The sequence below is a fragment of the Oryctolagus cuniculus genome, chromosome 11, assembly GCF_051225735.1.
Source record: "Oryctolagus cuniculus isolate XC-2025 breed Fujian yellow rabbit chromosome 11, ASM5122573v1, whole genome shotgun sequence".
In the NCBI taxonomy this organism is placed as follows: domain Eukaryota; kingdom Metazoa; phylum Chordata; class Mammalia; order Lagomorpha; family Leporidae; genus Oryctolagus; species Oryctolagus cuniculus.
This window is the reverse complement of record NC_142877.1, coordinates 28,900,127-28,924,030: the sequence shown is the minus strand read 5'-3', so window position 1 is coordinate 28,924,030 and position 23,904 is coordinate 28,900,127. Positions and strand designations below refer to the sequence as shown.

At 42.0% G+C, this 23,904-nt stretch overlaps 1 protein-coding gene across 1 annotated transcript in view; it reads right to left on the bottom strand.

The window, feature by feature from the left end:
- ATRN (attractin) overlaps window positions 1-23,904 on the bottom strand; it is a 161,263-nt gene that overhangs the window by 23,540 nt on the left and 113,819 nt on the right. Inside the window, exons 19-25 of the mRNA XM_002710922.6 lie at window positions 20,853-20,990; window positions 20,111-20,204; window positions 17,712-17,764; window positions 14,475-14,569; window positions 12,073-12,151; window positions 10,464-10,621; window positions 1,283-1,344 (exon numbers count right to left, since the gene is read on the bottom strand). Coding sequence (XP_002710968.1) covers window positions 1,283-1,344; window positions 10,464-10,621; window positions 12,073-12,151; window positions 14,475-14,569; window positions 17,712-17,764; window positions 20,111-20,204; window positions 20,853-20,990 — 679 coding nt within the window. The remainder of the gene's footprint in view (window positions 1-1,282; window positions 1,345-10,463; window positions 10,622-12,072; window positions 12,152-14,474; window positions 14,570-17,711; window positions 17,765-20,110; window positions 20,205-20,852; window positions 20,991-23,904) is intronic.

The window sequence follows — 23,904 nt, the reverse complement described above, 5'->3', positions numbered from 1 at the left end:
CACTTTTAAAAAATCTCAAATGGCAAAGATTATAGTTAGGATAAGCAAAGAGGGATTTCCCCCTATTCAAATAATGGGGAGAGATAATCACAGTTCCCTACAGCTGGGATAAGGAGATTTGTGGTCACAGTACGCTAAATGAGGGTCATCAGTTTAGCCCAGCACTGTAACATTACTCCATTAAGTGAGTAAGAGGAAGGGGATTCTGTTTGCATTTGTGGTGTGGGGCAGTTGTTGAGGAAGTAGTATAAGACAGTAAACCCTCATCTTCTACAAGGGGACATGAAAGGATAACTGAACGAAAAATTAAGAATTCGTGGGAACACAGAGAATACTAGCAAACACGATTTAAAATGGCAGGAAGCTGGAGTGGGAAGGTGTGAGGCAGACTATTGCTGTGTTTTCTCTAATAAGCACTTATTTGTCTTTTTGGTAATTTTTAAAATATTTATTTATGCTTACTTGAAAGGTAGAGAGATGGGAGAGGTCTTGGAAGCAGGAGCAGAGCCGGGACTCAAACCCCGGCACTCTGATATGGAATGTGGGTGTCCCAAGCAGTGTCCAAACTGCTGTGTCAAATGCACACCCCTATTTGTCTTTAAATTATTTGTGTATAATATTTTTTCTTTCTTTTTTTTTAAAAAAAAAAGAGATTTATTTATTTACTTGAAAGGCAGGGTTAGAGGGAGAGAGACAGATCTTCCATCTGCTGGTTCACCCCCAAGGCATCTGCAATGGCCAGGGCTAGGCCAGGCTGAAACCAGGAACCAGTGGCTTTACCTGGGCTTCCCACATGTGTGCAGGGGCCCAAGCCCTTGGGTCATCTTCTACTGCTTTCCCAGGCCAAGAACAGAGAGTTGGATCAGAAGTGGAGCAGCTGGGACTTGAACCGGTACTCATATGGGATGCTGGCACCATAGGCGGTGCCTTTACCCACTGTACCACAGTGCCGGCCCCCAGAATCATCTCTTGAAGGAGTAGAAGCATTTATGTAGCTCACATCAGAAACATTATTAATTAAATGTTTTAGTGCAAAATTCTCCCCATATGAAGTCTAGTTACAGTTTCATAAGGTTCCACAAATTGCTACTCTCAACCCCTCAAAAGCCAGAGAGCATACAAACCAGATGGAATTTCTACTTACTGTAAGTGACACATAACTTTTCAGAAACACATAAAAGTAAGTGATCTGCTGTGGCAACACAAGATTATTCTTTTATGAGTTGATACTCAATGGGATTAAACTGAAAGGACAGATATGGTTTATAGTAAGTGAAATTACCTGAAGAAAGTCACGAAGAACTGTACCAGGTCCATAAAATTGCTGTGCTGGGAGAAGGCAATCTGTGGCAGAAAAACAGGTGGGTGGTTATGTATACGACACACAGCACCACTGGCCCAGCCTTCTCATTTCAAGAATTAAGCTGGAAGACGGACTTTACATTCTGAAGACAAACTAATGACATTTTTTCACCTAAAGAAACATGGTTTTAGTTACTTTCCTTGCTTACTGAGTTGCCAACTGGAAGTACAATTCCTTGGCTTCAGCACATCCTCCTTAAGTTGCCCTCTGCGATTTACATCAGACCTGTGCTCCTGGAGTCTCACCCCTGAAAACCCTACAACTCCAACCCTAGTGACGGGCAGATCAGTTTGCCTGCTTCTTGGCTGTGCCTCCTCCAGACACAATGCTCTCCTTGTTGGCTTGAAATGCAGGCAGCCTCATTTTGTGCCCTTCACTCCTTCAACATTTATGTGCTCAGTATGGACTCACTTCAAGATATTGACCTTTTTTTTCTTAAAAAAAAAAAAGTCTCAAGTTTTGCTCCATTGAGTATCATCTGATAATCAGTAGGTTATCACTTGGAACTTCATTTTTTTATATAGCTAGGTCTTCATACCAGGAATATAAAAATAACCCCTTACATATTTCTTCAAATCTAAGGTACCACCGATCTGAAAGAGGTATCATTTTGTGAGAAAAATTATACTGTCAATTAAACTATGACAAGATGCTTTTTAAAATGGACTGTAAGAAGCATCTGATTTCAGAGATGGTAGATAAGAAAAAATATGCACTCAGGATTCACTAAATATGGTTACTGTGTCCTCATTATCACCTGCAATATACATAGTACTAGCCACAAGTTCTGGAGCAGCCGGGATGTAAACTGCCATTCTGATCTGGGATATGGGTGTCCCAAACGGTGGCGTAACCTGCTGCATCACACAGCTTGCTCCTCTTGTTATGTCTTGATCAGTTAATTTTAGGTATCTCTTACTGACCTCCTACTGGCAGAAGATGGTTTAGGCCACCAGCCCTGCCCCTCCTTCCCGTACAGCACTGTTTTTAGTGCCTATGTTGGTTCACCTGTTGTCATTGAGAAACACACACACAAAGAGACAGTATCTGTTATCTGGTTTACTCCCCAAATGCCTACAAAGGCCAAGGCCAGCCCAGAAGCCAGGAACTCATTTCAGGTCTTCTAGTTGGTGAACAGGGACCTAAGTACTTAGGCCATCTCCTGCTGCCTCCTAGGGGGCGTAGTAGCAGGAAGCTGGAATTAGGAGCAGATCTGAGCCCAAGCACTCCAGTTAGAGATACAAGTGTCTCAAGCAGCGGCTTAATGACTAGGCCAAAAGCTTCCCCCTGTCTTCCGAAAACTGTAAACTTTTAAGAAAGCAGAAAGCATCATCCAGCCTTACTAATTATCAGCTCATGGCCAACACTGTTTCATCTGTATTTCATACACTTTCCCCATGACTGTTACTTGAGAGCAAATCCCAGCGGCCAGTGTTGTGGCACAGCAGGTTAAACTGCCACCTATGATGTTGGTGTCCCATATGAGCACTGATTCAAGTCCCAACTGCTCCAGGCTGGATCCAGCTCCCTAATAAAGTGCCTGGGAAAGCAGCAGAAGATGGCCGAAGTGCTTGGGCCCCTGCCACTCATGTAGGAGACCTGGATGGAATTGTAGGCTTCTGGTTTCAGCCTAATCAGACTTGGTAAAAACCAGTGAAAGGGAGATATCCCTCTCTAACTCTGCCTTTTTAATAAATAAAGTAAATCTAAAAAAAATAAAAGCATATCTAAGACTTCCTATCATTTCACTCGGCTATTTCAATACATAGTATGTCTTAACTACACTCTGTAAAATTAGGATGTCTGTATCCTCATCCCTTCCTTTCCTTCTACTTCTGAATCATTGCACAAAACCCCAACCTAGAACAATTCAATCCTTTAATACTGAGCAGACAGGGATGACAAATTCTTGTTTTCCAACCTCAGTGACTTTAGCAGCCTCTAGCAACTGTTCTGACAGTACCAGAAAAAGCTGTTAGCACTCTGATAACAAAGTTAGAAAAACTGCAAAAGAACAAAGTTCCCATACCTACCCTAAAGCCCTTGTACCAACAAATATGCATCCATCTGGCACACATTCATAGAGTGTCTGTGAGTAACACTATGACAGGACACAGAGGACATAGTCCTGGCCCTTAAGGAAATCTTAGCACAGTGAGAAATCAGATAAGTCTATGGCTTATAGCTTTCCAATGAGGAAAGGAACCTGCTATGGGTTGTGCCTGAGGTCATCAGATTGACCTGTCCTCTGGGCTGCAAGAATTCCACCTGCACTCCTGACTCAGGCCTATCTCTTTCCAATCCATACTCTCACTGCTGCCTGGGTGATCTTTCCAAGAATACTGATCTTGGGTCACTTCTTGGCTTAAAACATTTCAGTGATTCTCTCAGTGGTCTACAGTTCACAGCCCTCAGATGGACCCCCAATCTTCTCTGCCTGCCCAGCTCCATGCTTACAAGCATTGTCACTCAACGCTGCTCAACTCCTAGTAGTTTTGAAAGTGACTATTCATTTCCTCCCCTCCACCCCGAACACCCCACTCATCTTCCTTAGGACTCAGTTCTGGTGTGGCCTCTTCTCACTTAGACTCAGGGACACAGGGCACTCCTGACCCCTCTCACAGCTCCCAGGAACATTTGTGCATGTGACAGAGGATCCTGCTGTCCTCACGGCTGCTGCTCTGGGTCAGTGGGTTGTTAGAGTAAGTGTATTTTAAGGGAGTCTGGGGGGTGGGGTCCTGGCTAGGCAGATCACAGGAGACAGGTTTGCTAGAGATGCAGATGTGCCCATTCCAGCTCTCAGCGGTAAGCCCAGATGGTGGGTGATGAGACTGTCCAGGGAGAAAGGGTCTGGATGAATCCCAAGGAAAGGATGGCATATAAGAGCTGAGAAGAAAGAGCCAAAGCCACAGGTGAGGCAGGAGAGGAGACTTTCAGCAAGAAGGAATCATAAACTTTTCTTGATAATGAAGAGCATAGGCCATACAAGAACTTTAAATGTTATCTAGAACAAAGAAAGGCTTATGCTTTAAGTACAGTTTAGTTCTAAATGTATTTCATGACGCTGTAATTCTCAAAACTCATAAGGTCCAGACATCTAGCACCATTATAATTATACACTACTATTATTATGCAATAAAGATGAGAGGACTTTTAAAAGCTTGTGGAAAATTCAACTTATCTTTCAGTTCTGTTTTCCATGAACTTTTTGAAGTACCTCATGTAAACACTAAAAGTACATCTGACATTATTCATAATAGTCAGAGTAAAAAATCCCAAGTATCCATCAACAAATGAATAAACAGTGATATATACATACAGTAGAATGTTCAGCTTTAACAGGCAATGAAATCCTGAAACGTACTAAACATGGGTGAACCCTGAAAGCATTCTAAGTCAAAGATCTATACGGAATGTCTGGAACAGGCAAATACAGAGACAGGAAGTATAGACTGGTAGCTGCCAGCAGGGGGAAGGAATAATGGGCTTCTTTTAGGGGTGATGAAAATTTTCTAAAATTGGTTGTGGTGATGGCTACAGAACTCTGAATATATTACAAACCAGTGAATTGTGCACTTTAAATGGGTGAATTGTATGGCATGTGAATTATATCTCAATAAAGCTGTCATTTAAAAAAAGTATATCCACATGAACAAAAGTTTCACACATTCCTTGTTCAGTACAGCAATCCTGGTGGGACTCATAAACATAACCCTAAAATCTAAATGAATGCCCAGTTCTCAATATAAATTCTGTGTTGCCTTCACTGGTGAACACTGGCCTCTTACATAAAACAGCAGATCAAATGGCCAGCACGGAGAGAGCTTCATTATTGGTTCCATGTTACAATAACAATCTCTGCGGCACAGTCCATAACAAGCCAGAACCCCGGCGCCCCCACCCACCTTCCCACTCACAATGTCTGCCCGTCCACTCGCCTTCCTGAATACCTGCCTCTCGAACTATGGGCATGGCCGAAGCCAGCTGGGCTCCAGATGACCAGGGAGAACAATTAGGACAGTTTTCAGAAAGCAGGGGCTGAGGGTAGGGCACCCACTCACAGAGCAACTAGCCAGAAAACAGGAATGGTTGGCCCCAAGACAACCACTACCCGCCCACACACAGGCCTTTGCAGTATGGGTGTTTTTGCTTAACTACATCTTCACCAATTTTTACAGTTAGCTCGCAATTCCCTCAGCTGGCAGTTACAGGTATGGATCTGTTCCTAATTATAGGAAAGAATTCTGATGGGTTCAGTGAAGGAACTGGCGTTTAGCGTTACCGTTTCACAACACCAATGTTTACATGAATTTCCGAGTAGATAATCAGATTTCCTCGGTTACTTTACTTTAAAAAATGAGGACCAAAGGCCAAAAGGCTTTGCTTGCACTGAAAGCCATAGTGAAGTTTAACTGAATTGCCTCTACTGCACTAGACATTACTCTCTTCCTTAAGTGTTTACTCAATTTGTACAGCTGCTGAGTGTCTATGTGTGTAGGAGCCATAGGAAGCTAAGCTACACCTAGGAAGCTAAGGCTCTGGGAAAAGAGAGCAATAAAGAAACATGTGGCCTCTTTGTTGAACATGAGGCATCTACCCAGCAAGATGCCAGCTCAGTTCTCCACACAGCGCTCAGCAGAAACCATCCCAAGTGCAGGGAGAGCCAGTGTTGACTGGGCTCTCGCAGGAGGACACTTTGATGCTACAGGTCTAGAGGCACCGTTTGTAAATACTGCAGTCATTTGTACTAAAGAGCAAAAAGACACATGCTTAATAAAACTTACCTGCTTTTTCAAGGAAAGCTTGGCAAACTAAGTAGTGAGCACGCCATCGTTTATTTTCACAAGTGCTCCCGTCTGCAGCTTTCTTAAGCGGATCTTATTCGAGTGATCCAGCCCAGGCAAAGAGCACCAAAACATCAAGCAGAAAATCAACACCTTTTTTATTCTTAAATTTAAAATTACTACTTTTTAGAAGTAAGCACGGGGAAGAGCTCCCTCTAGAAGGAAGGCTCTAAAGGTATTTCAGGGACTTTCAGAGGGTGGAGCAACAGGGCCCTGGGAGGAAAAAAACCAGAGCTCAGACTTGGCCACAGCCAGGCTATCTCCAGCACAAAAGCCTGCTTATACGCACAGGGCCCTCCTTCCAGTGGGAAAACCAGCAGCAGTCAAAGTCAAGATTTTCGCTGAGGATCTCAGAAATAATAGTCAACTTTTCAGCTACAAAAGCTTGACATTCAATTAGATTTAGAATATAATGAGGTATGCCAGTATGAAAAAAAATCTCAATTTAAAATAAGTCAATAACTTTTATTTACTAGAACCTAAATCAAGTATTTTAAATAAAAATAATCTAACAAATAACATATAACTATAATGTATTGTGTTAAAAGCTGTTACCGGCTGGCGCCGCGGCTTACTAGGCTAATCCTCCACCTGCGGCACCGGCACCCTGGGTTCTAGTCCCAGCTGGGGCACTGGTTCTGTCCTAGTTGCCCCTCTTCCAGTCAAGCTCTCTGCTGTGGCCTGGGAAGGCAGTGGAGGATGGCCCAAATGCTTGGGCCCTACACCCGCATGGGAGACCAGGAGGAAGCATCTGGCTCCAGGCTTCAGATCGGCGCAGTGCGCCGGCTGTAGCAGCTATTTGGGGGGTGAACCAACGGAAGGAAGACCTTTTTCTCTGTCTCTCTCTCTAACTCTGCCTGTCAAAAATAAATAAATAAATAAATAAATAAAAACATAAAAAAGCTGTTACCAAGTTAAAATTGTACTTAGTACAGCCTACAATTCCATTGCCCTGGGATCAGAGAAACAACCTACATCTTGCCTGCTCCACTCTAAATGTAGCCTAAATACAGCAGGGAGAATTCTTACATGATCCTCAAGAATCCCACTCTGCTGTGTACACACTTTGTATACTCCCTTTCCTTGGTACAGGCGGGCCTGACCTAACCAGATAAGCCCTTTTAAAACAGATTTGACAGGTCAGAATCAGAAGTCACAGAAATCTGAAGTTTCAGTAGATAGATTCAGTGTGTGTAGTTGTATATGTATATAATCGTGGCATTTCAGTCAATGGCAAACCACATATACAAATGGTGGTCCCATGAAATTATAATGGAGCTAAGAAATTCCTATCACTTAGTAACGTCATAGCTATGCATTGTAGTTCATGTTCATGCTGGTGTAGACAAACCAATTACGCTGCCAGCTGAGTAAAAGTAGAAGCACATACAATTATGTCCTATACATATCACTTGATAGCGATAATAAAGGGCTATGATACTGGTTTGTGTTTTTATTATACTATATTTTTACTCCTATTTCAGCAATGACTCCTACTTATCAAAAAAAGTTTACTGTGAAAACTGCCCATGTTACTTGGGCAGCAGCGTCAGATATCTGGTATTTTCTGTGTCCTGATCACAACAAGAGGCCAGGGCCTATTTTATAGGTTTGTGTAAGGATACTTCATGATGTTCACACAATGACAAATTGCCTACACATTTCTCAGAATGCATCTCTATTGTTAAGCAACACAGGAATGTATATTTGTATCTAAAATTATTATTTTCAAATGTTATATAAATGGAATCATGTAGTTTGTGGACTTCTAAGACTTTTTTTTTAGTCAGCAAAATTTCCTTGGTTACTGAAGCAGTTGTACCAATAATCCATTCATTTTTATTACCATATATTATTCCACAGTGGATGTGTAGCATAGCTTATTTAATCATTCATCTGCTGAGGAATATTTGGGTTATCTCCAGTGTGGGCTATTGTGAATAAAGCTGTTTAATTTTGGCAAATGACCTGGAATGCAACTGTTGGGTTTCAGAGTAAGTGAAAATTTAATTTTATAAGAAAATATGGAACTATTTTCCAGAGTAGCTGAACTGCTTCACACCCCTACCAGCAATGTATGAGTGGTCCAATTTTGCTCCATCTGCTCTGGCTTTGGTGTTTTGCTTCAGTCATTTTGAACTGTGTGGAGTAATACCTTGTTGTAGTTTCAATCTGTATCTCTTTAATGGTTATTGATACTGAACATCTTTCCAGATGGTCATTTGCCATATTTGTATCCTTTTTGGTGAAATGTTTTTTCATGGTCTTCTGTTTCCTTTACTGTTGAGTTCTGTGAGTCCTTACATCATACTAACATAATGATTTCCTCATATATTCTTATATATATATATTAATTATATAAATGTCTAGAAAAATGACTGAAAGTGATCAAATAAAAGAGACCATCCAAAATATCCTATAATTATTAAAGAAGTGGAATCAGAAAGCTAAAAAAAACTCTACAAATAAAACATTAGAATAAAATGATTTTAAGTACTTGAGGTTCAGGTAATTCTAACTTTACATCTCTTCAGAATATGAGAAAGAGAAACTTCTCAAATTATAATTAGTAAAGGTTGGTTAAACCTTGATAACAAGGACAGAAAGTAAAACTATTAAGACATTCTTATTCATGAAACAAATAAAAAATTTAATCTAAATGTTAGCAAGCAGAATCCAACAATGTGTAAAGTAAAGAAACAGCACATCAAGCCTAAGTTGGCTTCATCCCAAGAATGCAAGTGATTCCCAGGCCCTCCTTGGCTTGTGTCACAGGGTGAGTAGTGGTGTGGTTCACTGAGAAAGGAAGCATGGGAGTCTGGGGTTCAAATCACACCAAAGACTGCACACCAAGCGCAAGGACCCTGTGAGTGAGTGACCAACCAGGCACAGACTGCTATGTGGCAGCTGGGAGGACTGGTGTGGCACTCAAGAAGACACTGAGCTGGAGACAGAGCACTGGGGACTGCCCACAGATGTGGTGGCAAAGTCTGAGAAGAGGATGGAATTACCATAAAGAGAGGAGTGGATAAAGTCTGAATCCAAGGTAACCTCAGTATTTAAGAAGAGGGTTCTTTAAAATGATTGGTCAGAGAACTGGGAAAAGAAAGGACCGGGAAGGCAAGAGTGATTCAAGTTATGCAAAGTGAAGGTGAGGGGACTGATGTGGTTTCTGGATGTGCTGAAGGAAGAAGGGAGTGTGCAGGAGCAAAGTGAGGAACAGATTGAAGGATAAATTCACAGACCATCTAGATGGGAAAAAGACAGAGGGTGGTGTGAAAAATTCTAACATAGTTCCCATCCTCCACATTCCAGAAAAGACAAGACTGATGGCTCCTTAGTCCCAAAGCATGAAGACATAACCACCAGGACTAGGTTTCAATCCCACCTGGAGTGGTCTGACTTGCTTCAGAAGTTGACTGTGCTTCTGAAAGCCAGCAAGCAGCAACAGCCCCAGTCCAGTAACCGTGCTTTCATGGCCGCCAGTGAATCAGCCCCACAAAGTCCACCCATCCCTGACCTCCACGTGCACCCAATGAAGGAGATCGCAAATGGGAAGTACTGAGGAAAAGCCTCAGAGGATATGAGTATAAAAAGCTCAAATGGGCCATGGGTCTTTCCCTTGGGAATGGGGGACAAGGGAATGTTGACAATAACAGAGACCGCAGCAGGGAACACAAATCCTCATAAGCAGCGTTCCAGGTCACATGCACAAAGAATCTGAGACTTGGAGAGGCAGCCAGAAATCAAACCTACATCCATCTAACCACAGGCCAATGCTTTTATGTATGATGTCATTATGTTGCCTCCCACTGTACCCCAGCTGGCCTCCTTTCAACTCTGAGAGTTCCCTGGGGGTCTTTATGTCATTTTCCACACTCTGGCTTGCACTGATTGCATGTGTTTGTTTCCTTTACATCCACCTTACTCCAGAACTGAAGCTCTCTGTGGAGCCCTACAGGCTTTTACACGGCAAGTCCTCAATGCAGCAATGAATACATTTGTAATCACAAAATTTGCTATGTGCCAACTTGCCTTCAAAAGTGCTCATTAATTTCCTTCAGAAGTGATACAAGCCACCTCCACCACTATCTTGTTTACAGTATTCATGTGCTCAGCATTCCTTTGCCACACAGTATTGCAAAGGAAAGCAACACTGTACATTTCATTAACCACAAGTCCCAATTTAGTGAATGTAGTCTTCTCTAAAGAGATTTTACCATTTTTGTAGGAATGAGACAAAAAGCATTTCCTACCTGAATTTTGATGGGCCAGGTGAAATTACTGACATAAACAAAGAAAGTGATGTTTGGGTGGTTGCGAAAATCAAACTTTTCATTGGAGAAGCTATCTTTGTATTCCTTAATGTTGGTTTTTGAAACAACAGGCATCTCTTCTCCAGCTTGGGTTCCAGCTGTCAGAAAGAAAAGACTGAAATGGTTAGCATCTACTGAATACCCACAACATTCCGGAACAGTCTTTAGGAACTCAACAACACTGTGACTAACCTCATTTATAGATTAGGAAACCGAGGTTCAGAGAAATTAAGTGACCTGCCTCAGGTCACACTGCCAGCAAGAGGTGGAGTTGGAACTTGAAGTTTTGCTGGCTGACAAGACAAGCCTGTGCACCTGACCAGAACGGTTTTATCAGGAACATCTGCACCTTCCCTCTGCACTAAACTAGGCCAAATGTGGCCATGAAACTAGACACTACAGGAATCCTATTAACAACATTGGCGATTACTCTGTGCATAACACTTCAATTCCTTTGCAGTCCCCTTTATACCAGTTGGCAAAGCTCCAGACTCCCACTTCGGGGACCATGATTCACCCCTCATTTCCTAAGCAGCAGTGGCCTCAAATTCACTGGTTAGCAAAGGAGGGAGGGGCTGAAGGAGTCTCTCAGTCTTCCCTGAGCTCACCTGATCTGGTGTAACTCCATCCTATTCCCAGACAATCCTTCAACATTTCATACCCTCCCACAGCCACGAAATTAAGTCTCAATAAAGATCACGAAATGGACTTGAAATGATGAGGAAACACAGCTAGCATTTAGAATTTACCATGCTTCAAGCATTGCTTTGAGAACTTTTTTTTTTTTTTAATCTCATTTAAGCCATCCAACACTCTATATGAAGAGGTGTTCTACTATCCCATTGCACACTTGAATAAACTGGCTCAGAAAGCTAAGTAATTTGCCCAGCAGCACATATAATGCAGGTAAGTAACAGGCAGAATTCAAATCCAGGTCTATCTGCCCAACTACCAAGTTATGCAATGGTTACCTTATTAACCATCACATGAGCGCCATCCTTTATTTCTTTAGATTTTCTGCCCAGTGAGTATTCAGTGAATCATAGTAAGACAAACTAGATAGCAAATGGTGTGTTTACGGCTTGATTGCATTTCCAAAGTATATTTCTCCATAACTACTAAAATCTCATTTTATTTAAAATGCTCTCTTCCCTTGAAACCAGGAATCATTTGCATTTTTGTCTCCTGAAGCATAGATGTGGAGGCTGACGGCAGAGCCAGAGCAGCAGCCACAGCAAGGGTGTAAGTGGGGGTAGCAGGGAAGTTCAGTATAAACTGAGCCTGACACTGGTAAGCCTTGGCAGATACAACACAATTTACTATACATAACAGTTCTGGGAGGTGAGCATTATTCTTCTCACTTTACAGAGGAATCATTCTATGGTCTTGAGAGGGGGTTGGACATTCAGTCAAGGTCTCACAGCAAGTAAGTAGAAAAGGCAGGTTTCAAAACCATTTGTCTCTCTCCAGAGCCCCCTTTCTCCACTCCTATGTAACATTTCTCATCCATCACCACTATGTGGATGGTCTTTTCTAGGTGTGTCTTTACCTGAGAAGCTGGCAGCCCAGGTGATGTTAAGGTTGAAGTTTTTGGAGGCATTGATGAACATGTCCAAATCCCTGTTTTGCTGATGAAAGGCACAAACAGAAATGAGCTATTTCCATATTTTAAGATAAAGGAATAGTTAAATTTTACAATGTTCTACAATGTCTCAAAAGACAATTCAAACCAAAAATTTTCCATAATACCAGTAATATATCCACTAAATAAAAGTTTATTTCCCTCCCTAAGTCTAACTCCATGAAAAAGTTATCTTTATTTTGCATTTATTTATTTGCAAGGCAGAGCAAGAGAGATCTTCCATCTGCTGGATCACTTCCCAAATGGCTGTAATGGCTGGGACAGGGCCACTGGGATGCGATGAGGGCAGGGGCCATGAACTCCAGCTGGATCTACACCTGCCCCCAAAAGGTATCTTTTTAAAAGATGCCCATTTTAGTATATGTTTTTCATCCACAGACCCATGTTAGGTGAATCAGGCTCATAAGGATCCTTTGGGCAGCTGTTCTGAAATGTTCTCAGAAAAACACTTGATTCAGTGTCCTAGTTTATATTTGTTTATAATTTAAACTCATATGCTGCTGAATTCAAAGATTATATATACAGTATAAAATGTCTCCCAACTGGAAATGATTTTAAAAATGCATACAAAGCCCAGACAATCTAAATTTAAAAAATTCTCTCATTACATTCACTCAGAATTTGAAAATATTTTTCTCCCACTAAAAATATTTTAAGAGAAATGTGACTGAGGATACTTTCTCAGCTCTGAAAACCTTGCTTACCACTCAGAGACACAGCAATTCAAAGCACTAGTCCAATTTATTTTGATTCTTGGTTATAGTGGCTGAAAAGGATAGCCCTGAGAAATCCACTGAGCCAAACAGTAGTACATTGTTGGCTATGATAGGTAAATTATAATACTCATTTTCAATTTTCACTTAAATTGTACTAGTAAATCTCTTTACTGGGGTGAAGAAATTATTTTGGCAAACTAATCAGATGCTGTATCTTTATATTTTGCAAAGGGATTCAATCATGCTGAAACTCTTCATTTTTTTTTAAACTTTTATTTAGTAAATATAAATTTCCAAAGTACAGTTTATGGATTACAATGGCTCCCCCCCCCCCATAACACCCCTCCCATCTCCTGCTCCTTCTCCCATTGAAACTCTTCATTTTAAAAGATCTTAAAACAGGTTAGGGCCAGCACTGTGGCGCTATGTGTTAAGCCACTATCTGCTGTGTAGGCATCCCATATGTGCGCCAGTTCAAGACCTGGCTGTTCCACTTCTGATCTAGCTCCCTGGAAATGGCCTGAGAAAAGCAGCAGAAGATGGGCTAAGTCCATGGGCTTCTGCGACACACATAGGATTCCAGGAAGATACTCTTAGTTCCCAGCTCTGGCCTGGCCCAGCCCCAAAGTTACAGCCATTTGGGGAGTGAACCAGCAAATGGAAGATCTCTCTCTTTGTCTCTCCTCTCTCTCTGTAGCTCTGCCCTTCAAATAAATAAGTAAATCTTTAAAATCATACTCAAAGACTAAAGCATATAGCTTAACAGAACACTCTACAAACCTAACCAATCAAAATCAGGCACTTCAAAGTTCAGGCAATATAGTATTCGAGTCCAAATGATCGGTGGCATTAATTTTAATCAGCAGTTTCTCTGCAGATGCATCTAGGCCTCTGGTTGGTTTTTGCAGTCATTTTAAATCTAGTTCTGTCATTTGCTCTCTGAAGGAGGAGCTTCCCTTGCAACCTTCTCTCCTTTTCCAAATGGGGCTGTGTTGGACTGACAGGCAAACCATGTACATGTGTAGTCAGTGTCAGACTGTGCATATCAGATCCTGCTAAACTTTATTTCAATATTGGTCTTGACTGTCAGATGGAAAATAAATAAAATGTAAATTCTGGGGCCAGCATTGTGGCGTAGCAGGTAAAGCCACCGCTTGCAGTGCCAGCATCCCATATGGGCACTGGTTCTAGTCCCGGCTGCTCCACTTCCAATCCAGCTCTGCTATGACCAGGGAAAGCAGTAGAAGATGGCCCAAGTGCTTGGGCCCTGTGCCTGCATGGGAGACCCAGAAGAGGCTCCTGGCTTCGAATTGGCACAGTTCCAACTGTTGCAGCCAGCTGGGGAGTGAACCAGCGGATGAAAGACCTCTCTCTCTCTCTCTCTGTGTAACTCTTTCAAATAATAAATAAATCTTTAAAAAATGTAAATTCTAACAATCTTTTCCTGCAACTCTAAGGATCATCCTGGGTTCTCTACCCTGGAAACTCAGAGTAGAGTACTACTCAGGCAGTACTTCCACCCATAGTGGCCAAGAAGAAGATTTGCACAAATTTAAAGCAAAATAGGGAGACTTAAAAAAAAAATCAGCTTACTTCATCAGGAGTAGCCACAAAATTGATGGCTGTGTAGTAGCGGTCGTCTTCCTGGGACAAGCTAAATGTGAACTGATAGTCAATAAGAAGAGTATCTGTGGAAAGAGACAGAGATGTATATTTTAAAATAGAAACCAAACAAAATACTAAAGTTTCTAGAGATACAGACCACTTTTGTCATAAACTCAATAGCAAGGAAAGCACTCTGACCTCACCCATAACCAGGTTCTGTCAAAGAAAATCAAATCTGAGTTGTATCATTTTATTTGCATTAACCCACTAAATCCTCTTTATATCATGACCCTGGTTGAGATTTTAGGCTCCAATCTCACTCACCTACAAATATTAACTATATACCTATTATATGCTAGGCTTTGTTTAAAGACACAAAGATATAAATTAATGATGTAACAGAAACCAGGAGTCCATTGAAAAATAGTTGATTCCAGGTCGAGAGCAAGGACTACATTCCTTGGTTATATTATTTCATAGAGGAACAAAGTACTTAAAGACTAATGTGATATAGCAAAAGAACACAGTTTTAGAGAGCGCTTACTGGCCAAAGTTTGTAAAATTTAACTTTAGAAAGTGTATTGCACAATTCAACAAGAACCAAAAAAACCTACTAAAAAGTGAGCAAAGGACTTCAACAGACTTTTCTCCAAAGATGATATACAAATGGCCAATAAACACATGAAAGATATTCAATACCACTGGTTATCAGGAAAATGCAAATCAAAACCACAATGAAATAACACTTTGCACCCACAAGGAAGGCTATATATATAAAAAAAAGCAGAACAGAAAATAACAAGTATTGGTGGGGATGTGGAAAACAGGAACTTTTATGCACTGTTGGTAGGAATGTAAAATGGTATAGCTGCTATAGAAAGTAGTATCGCAGTTCTTCAAAAACTTAAAAACTAGTCAGAAGATCAATAATTATGTGATTCCACTTAAATGAGGCAGCTAGGGTAGTTAAATTCATAGAAACAGAAAACAGAATGGTGATTGCCAGGACTGCTGGAAGAGGGAAATGGGGAGTTCTTAAGTTTATTTTTAATCATCTAAGAAACTGCAAATGGTTTTCCAAAATACAATAGCATCTTACATTCCCAAAAGCAATGCAAAAAGGTTTCAGTTTCTCAGCATCTTTTTTTTTTATTTTTTAATGATTTATTTATTTATTGAAAGGCAGAGTTACAGAGAGGCAGAGAGAGAGAGAGAGAGAGAGAGAGAGAGAGAGAGAGAGAGAGAAATCTTCCACCCACTGATTTACTCCCTAAATGGCTGCAATGGCTGGGGCTGGGCAATTTGAAGCCAGGAGCCAGGAGCCAGGAGCTTCTTCTGGGTCTCCCACAGGTGCAGGGGCCTAAGAACTGTTTCCCAACCACAATCTCGTGAGGCTAACCTTTTTTTTTTTTTTTTTTTTTTTTTTTACATTGGAGACATACTGCAAAAGACTGAATGCAGAAGCAGACAAGAGATTACAATTATGGTATTACTTTTTGATCCTAGTCATTCCAGGGCTGTATCTTAATGTAGTTTTAATGTGCTTATCCCTAATAACTAATGACAATAAGTATTTTTCAATGTGTTTAGCGGCCACTCATATATCTTCTTTGGTGAAACATCTATTCAAATCTTTGCCTGTTTTTTTTCTTTAATTAATTAATTAATTTGAAAGGCAGAGTTACAGAGAGAAAGATGGAGAGACAGACAGAGAGACTGTTCATTCCCCAAAAGGCTGCAATGGCCAGAGCTAAGCTGATCCAAAGCCAGGAGCCAGGAGCTTCTTCTGGGTCTCCCGCATGGGTGCAGGGACCCAAGCACTTAGGCCATCTTATGCCACTTTCCCAGGCCACTTTCCCAGAGAGCTGGATTGGAAGTAGAAGAGCCAGGACTCAAACCAGTGCCTTTATGGGATGCCAGTGCCACAGGCAAGTGGCTTTACCTGCCATGCTGCAGCACCAGCCCCTTATCTTTGCCTGTTTTTAATTAGAATTAATTTTTTATTCAGATGGAAGAGTTCTTTAAAAATTCTAAATACAAACTCTTTATCAAATACATGATTTACAAATATTTTCTCTATTCTGTGGCTTTTTACTTTTGGAATCTTTTATTTATTTATTTGAAAGGCAGAGTTACAGAGAGAGGGAGAGACAGAGAAAGAGATGTTCCTTTTCCAGTTCACTCCCCAAATGGTGGTAATAGCCAGGGCTGGGCCAGGCTGAAGCCAGGAGGCTGGAACTCCATCTGGGTCTCCCACATGGATGGCAGGGACCCAGGAATTTGGGTCATCATCTGATGCTTCCCAGGCGGATTAGCAGGGAGCTGGACTGAAGTGGGGCAGCTGGGACTCGAACCAGTGCTCAGATAGGATGTTGGTATAGCAGGTGGTGGCTTAATCTGCTGTGCCACAACACTCAAATCTTTTATTTTTTAAAATACAGGTTTTACATTTTGATAAAATCTCAATAATAAGCTTTTTCTCATGAATTGTGCTTTTAGAATCACATCTAAGAACTCTTTTTTCCTGCCCAAGGTGAAGAAGTTTTCCTCCAGAAGTTTAAACCATAAAGTCAAATTCATAGGTTCTAAGTAGACATGAATTTTGAGGAGAGGCTATCCAATCCAGTTCAGTAGGCATAAATTACATTACATTAGTAGTAACACTACCTCCTTTTCTCTAGTTCCATCATCTGGCCTACCAGGGGGCTTTTCCTACAGGAGACAGACATTCACCCATAAAGACCTACTCCCCTTGCCAGAGTCACCTTTTATTCTGATAGTAATTTGATATTTTACTTTACTTATTCATTCCTAAAGAGATGGTTAATAAAATCAGTTCTAGAGAGAATGATAAAACCTTAACTGTATTTCAAGAACTCTGCTTTTATTCCATATCCTGAAGTAGGAAATATGATGGTAATTGCAAATGAAGCAAGGTTTCCAGAGAATACAAACAAGGAGAGCCAGAGGTACATATACCTGGACTTTCCCTGCTATCTGCCATGGACACACAAACACAAGTCAGGACTACAATTACAACATCTGAAAACAGTGTTCATGAATGCAGTGAACTTCACAGAAGATAAACACACCACGTCTGCGGGCACTTCCGAGAGTGGTTCCTATATTCTGATAGCACTGAGCATTCTCCATCATGCTAAAGAAAACAATGGAGTTTTACTGAGCTACTGTGCTTCTAGAATTAAGAATTGCCAAAATACTTACAGTAACATGTTCCTTTAAGGGGGTTTCCCTGGTATCGGTTTTCTACCTCACATCTACAGGGAGAAAAATAAAGATTATTTTCTATTTAAAGCAGAATCTATGTTCATTTTGCAATCAAGCAGGTATTTAATACAAGCTACAAGCAGTTTTTCAGTCACGATAATTACATTCTTCACTATTATTCAGATGAGATGGCCTAACAAGAGTTTACAAGGATTCTTCTTTGGTGCTAATTGCCCAGCAGCTCACACCACCAATTATATAAAAACAACTGACAAACATCTGGCAAAGAACAGGACATAAACCCAAATGCAATAAATCTAAGCCCCGTTTACTAAAAAGAAAAACACATTTTTACTTTTATGTGGACTACACATTTTTCTAAAAGCACAGTTAAAACATTTTTCAAATATTCATTTCTCCCTCCTATTATCCCTGGACAAACCGACCCTGTTCTTTAAATAGAAGTGAGAGAAGAATAAATACCACAAGCCATTTTTTTTTAAACTCCTGAACAAGTGGTCACCATTCTGGAGAAAAAAAATAACCTACACTCAAAAGCACATTAATTCCTCACAGATGTCGTCTGTAAGCACCAGCTAGCTCCAGACTCCCACTTCACAAAGCCCTGTGGGCAAACACAGCAGCCATGAACCGCTGGATGAGGAGGAGAAAGGCTGAGTGCAGCACTTTTCCCAGGTAAGAGGAGGCTGGGACGTGTGTGCTTTCATCCAGGTGATGAATGGCACTTGCTGCTATCTATAACCTCTGGAGGAGACATGAGGGTCTCACTGGGGGATGCCTCATGCATCTGCTACGTGCCCTAACCGATGGCAACAGGATTACTTTTGCTCTACCACATTTTTGCTTAAAGGGAACTGGATCCAAAATTTAATCTTTTATTAGACTTTTCTTCACATACTGGCTGCAGGGAAGCATGAAACTAGTAAACATATATGCTGGGCCAGCACCGCAGCTCACTAGGCTAATCCTCCGCCTGTGATGCCGGCACCCCGGGTTCTAGTCCTGGTTGGGGCGCCGGATTCTGTCCTGGTTGCCCCTCTTCCAGTCCAGCTCTCTGCTGTGGCCCGGGAGTGCAGTGGAGGATGGCCCAGGTCCTTGGGCCCTGCACCCGCATGGGAGACCAGGAGAAAGCACCTGGCTCCTGGCTTCAGATCAGCGCAGCGTGCCAGCCACAATGCGCCGGCCATAGCGGCCACTTGGGGGGTGAACCAACGGAAAAAGGAAGACCTTTCTCTCTGTCTCTCACTAACTCTGCCTGTAAAAAAAAAAATATGTTTATGAAACTATAAAGTGTCCACAAACCTATTCTTTTTTGAATACCACTAGCAATGACTCAGTCACCAGTGGCATTTTTACTATTTTTCTTTAAGGAAAGCAAAATTTACCAATGCTGTATGTGCTTCCCTCAGCTCAATGCTTTGATACTAACCACTTTTTTTTTTTTTTTTTTTTTTTTAATTTGACAGGTAGAGTTATAGACCGTGAGAGAGAGAGACAGAGAGAAAGGTCTTCCTTCCATTGGTTCACTCCCCAAATGGCCACCACGGGCAGAACTACGCCAATCCGAAACCAAGAGCCAGGCACTTCCTCCTGGTCTCCCATGCGGGTGCAGGGGCCCAAGCACTTGGGCCATCTTCCACTGCCTTCCTGGGCCACAGCAGAGAGCTGGACTGGAAGAGGAGCAACCAGGACTATAACCTGATGCCCATATGGGATGCCAGCGCTGCAGATGGAGGATTAACCAAGTAAGCCATGGTGCCGGCCCCGATACTAACCACTTCGTAAGTCTCCTCCTGAGAGAATATGTAAACCTGAATGCATGTGTTTTATGAAGTTTTCCAGTCAATCCCTCCGTCTTTCAACTCACCAGGACACAAGAACAATCACTGTTAGTCCCCATATTGATGAGTGAGGAAACAGGCTCAGCACAGTTCAGCGATTTGCCTCAAGAGCACTCTGCTCAGTGAACACATGGCTGGGTCTGAGCCTCAGTCTGCCTGACGCTGAGTTACTAGGATACCAGCTCTTCCAAGTATCCTTCAGGAATGAGTGCAATCTCCTGATGTATCAAACCTTGAATAACTGTTCAAGTTAAAACAACAAATCCAACTTACCAACCCAGGAAAATGTCAGTGTCACTCAAACATAAAAACATGAATTGAAGAGATATTAAAGAATTGCTGCTACCTTGACAACCTCAAGGGGTTGGAGAGCCACCTGTCTGAGGCAGAAAGGGCAACATTTTAATCTAATAACCCAAAGATCTCTCAGAGTCCATGGCAGCAAGGCACAAGGAGAGGGTAGCTTGCAGGGTGGTGGTCTGGCAACTTCATAGCCATTGGTCCTCACTGCAGTACAGGGAGTGTGGTACTCACAGCTGGCATTCATCCCCTTTGACGCCCTTGGTGGTGCAGAAGCACTTGCCCGTGTTGGTATTACACAGTGATGCATGTCCATTGCACCGGCATGCTGGGGAGAAGGAAATGGAATGGAGGTCAAATCTGGCTTTAAAAAATTACTACTGCCACAGTAATTTCCCCAAAGAAACAATTTTCTCTGAATTGGGCTTGACAGGAAACACAGATTAAACCAAGAGCATTTAATGAGGATTCATTATTTTTCAGCTAAAGATTTATCTCTAGTCACTCAAGGGCAACATTGCAGGGACCAAGGTCAAAGGACTGGAGGAAAAAGAAGGCTGATTCTCACTGCCATCTGAAGCAACCACTACTGATCTTTTTGATAGACTCTTTGTCACTATTATCGTTCTTTCTTCCTTTCCATAAATATTGACACAGCATCTCTAGTATGCCAGGTGCTGGGAATGGGGACACAGACACAGCCTCTGGGTGATGGGTGCCTCTGAGGCTGGGCTGGCTGCCCTCTGCCTGAGCTGAGGTGCCTTCAGCACAGTGACCACATCAGAATGCGACTAAAGGCTCAACGCTGCCATTCCTGGCTGTTGCTTTAACTGCTACTCTGATACTTGGCAGTACAAGTCTGACTTACTAAGATCTGTAGTACACAAAATAAAATGGCTCTTTTCCTCTAAGCTATTTAACTCCAATGTAAAGTCCACCTCATTTGCCATCAGCAAGCCTGACCAATCGCACTTACGCTGGCATTTCCCTCCGTTGGTAGGATCCCCATAGAAGCCAGATATGCAGGTCTCACAGTGCTTGCCCGTCGTCAGGTTCTCACACTTCTCACAGATGCTCTGGTTGATGCACTTGCTGTGGCCGTTGCACTGGCAAGCTGAAAGAGAAAGAATTTCAAGGGGTGGGTCCCGTGGCGGAACTGGGAATGAGTTTAACAAGATTTATTTGCAACTATCTCTTTAAGTTCTTTATTGCCTCTAAATGTGAATTCATCAAACCTGGTCCACCAAAAACTGCTCTGAGAAATAAGATCAAAATACCAAAAAAAGCTAGTCCAGGAAAATCAGAAATACATCACAGCAAGGTAGACGTCCATAATTACGCTAAAAAAATATTTTTGTTGTTTTCCTGAAAAAGTAATACATGCTCATGATAGTGGATTTGAAAAATATGATGACAGGAGGAGGGATCATATATAATTCCACCATGCAGAGACCACTATTCACATTTGCTATCTTCCCTCCAGTATTTTTCCATATAATTTTACACAGTTGTGTTCCTATTAATATTCAATTTCGATTTCTGAACTCAGACCACAATTATTTTACCACACTGTTTCAATCTATCATAAATAACACTTTTAATGACAGAATTATTTCTATGAATCATTTATTTTAACTATTCTCTTTAATTCCAATATGTAGCTTGCTTTAAATTTTTAATTAGAAAAGTAAGAGTCTTTGCAGGGGAATGTTTCCAGAAGTGGGGTTACTAAGACTCCTGATGGAAACAGGGCTGTACAACTAGAAGGGCATAGAAGCCTGGCCTTCTCAGGACTGCCTAGGGTGGCCGTGTACTGCAGAACTCCAGGAGGGTCACCGTTCCCACGGTACACAACCTGCACCACCCTAAGCAGAACCTCTGATTTGCAGATATGCCTCGGCTGATCAATGTGATGGAGTTTTTCACTGTCTTGGCAGCTTTCCATAGATTTGCATCTGTTCTTGCTACCTGTTAGCTTTCTCATTTGAATTATTTTGTATAGACTACAACTCTAAGAGTTAAAATGACTGCACCAAAATTATTTAAGATGTGTGGAACATGCATTTTGTTACTGAGGAGATTAACAACTTTTTTTTTTTTTTAATTTTTTTTTGACAGGCAGAGTGGACAGTGAGAGAGAGAGACAGAGAGAAAGGTCTTCCTTTACCGTTGGTTCACCCTCCAATGGCCGCCGCGGCCAGCGCGCTGCGGCCGGCGCACCGCGCTGATCCGATGGCAGGAGCCAGGTGCTTCTCCTGGTCTCCCATGGGGTGCAGGGCCCAAGCACCTGGGCCATCCTCCACTGCACTCCCTGGCCACAGCAGAGAGCTGGCCTGGAAGAGGGGCAACCGGGACAGAATCCGGCACCCCAACCGGGACTAGAACCCGGTGTGCCGGCGCCGCTAGGCGGAGGATTAGCCTAGTGAGCCGTGGCGCCGGCCTGAGATTAACAATCTTTATGTAGCAAAGGGTAAAGCACAACATAGATACAAAATGTAATACCTAAAATCATTTACAAAAATATCTGTATTCTGAGTCACTTTAAAAAGATTGAAAAAATGCTCTTCTCACCCCTTAAAAAATCTCATAGAAATTCCAGAAGAAATATAAAAACACAGATAAATCAACAGGAGAGTGGGATAAGAGGAAAAGGGCAATCCTAAATGTTAAGAAATACTTCTGAAGTAGTCAGAAATTTCTAGAAATTATACAGTCAACAGGATCAATCTGACAGACAAAGTGGAACAGAGGCACCTGTATCCTAACATAGGAGGAGGAGGAGACAGTCCAAGTGACTAGATGCACGTTACCAATCAACACCAGCAGAGGCTGGGAGCCACAGGAAGCCCCAGGCAAGTGGTGGACAGCAGAAGTGACATACGGCCTGCTCTGCTCCTGCTCACCAGCTGGCTGAGGAATCTGTCCAGGGGCTGCAGTGGAAAAGGACAGTTCTGGATGGGAGAGGAGTGGGAGGCAGAGGAGGAGAGGCCGGGATCAGAAAGAAGAATCAAGGTGATGCACCAGCTATCCTTAGGTTTCCACCGAACCCAAGAGGAGAAGCATCTGTCACAATCATGTATATGCCAAATGTATCCAGGCACCTGGGCCCATTGTTCCTTCATTCCTCCAATGAGAAAAGGCACATTCAAAGCAGTCAGAGAAGACCGCAGATGGGGAGTCCTGAGCCTGGCTGGCTAGCTTCTGCTTTAGGACCTCACACTACACCCTCACAGCTCAGTACACTCAACCAATAGCCAATGCTGATAAAGCTACACATTCAGTTATGAATCAAGTCAACCTTGAGGACTTACCACTAATGCTGAAGGAAGAGTTAATTCAATAAACAAAGGAGAATAAAAAAATACTTATTTTAGTTCTGAAGTTTTCACAATATTTAGAGTCCTTGCAATATGTAAAAGAATAAAACAAATTAGACATCAAATGAACCCCCCTTCAGATTAACCAATAGAATATATAAATGGCTAGAAAACTATCTGTAAGAAAATAACATGAATTATATGCCAACAAATTTGATTACTCAAATGAAACAGACACATTCCTAGAAAAATACAGACTATCAATACTGACTCGAGGGGTTGGCGCCATGGCATAATAGGTTAAGCCTCGTCTGCGGCACCAGCATCCCATATTGGCACTGGTTTGAACCCCAGCTGCTCCACTTTTGATCCAGTTCCCTGCTAATGGCCTGGGAAAGCAGTGGAAGGCGGCAAAAGTCCTTGAGCTCCTGTACCAACGGGGAGATCTGGAAGAAGCTGATGGCTCCTGGTTTCAGATCAGCCCAGTTCTGGCCATTTGGGGAGTGAACCAGTGGGTGGATAATCTCTGTCTTTCCCTCTCTGTAACTCTGTCTCTAAAATAAATAAATATTTTTTAAAAACTACAATGTTATACAAAGTATACAAAATACAGAATTGCCTACTGCAACTGACTATCTCAGGTAACAGAAATATGTAAGCTTTAGGCCGGCGCCGTGGCTCAATAGGCTAATCTTCTGCCTTGCGGTGCTG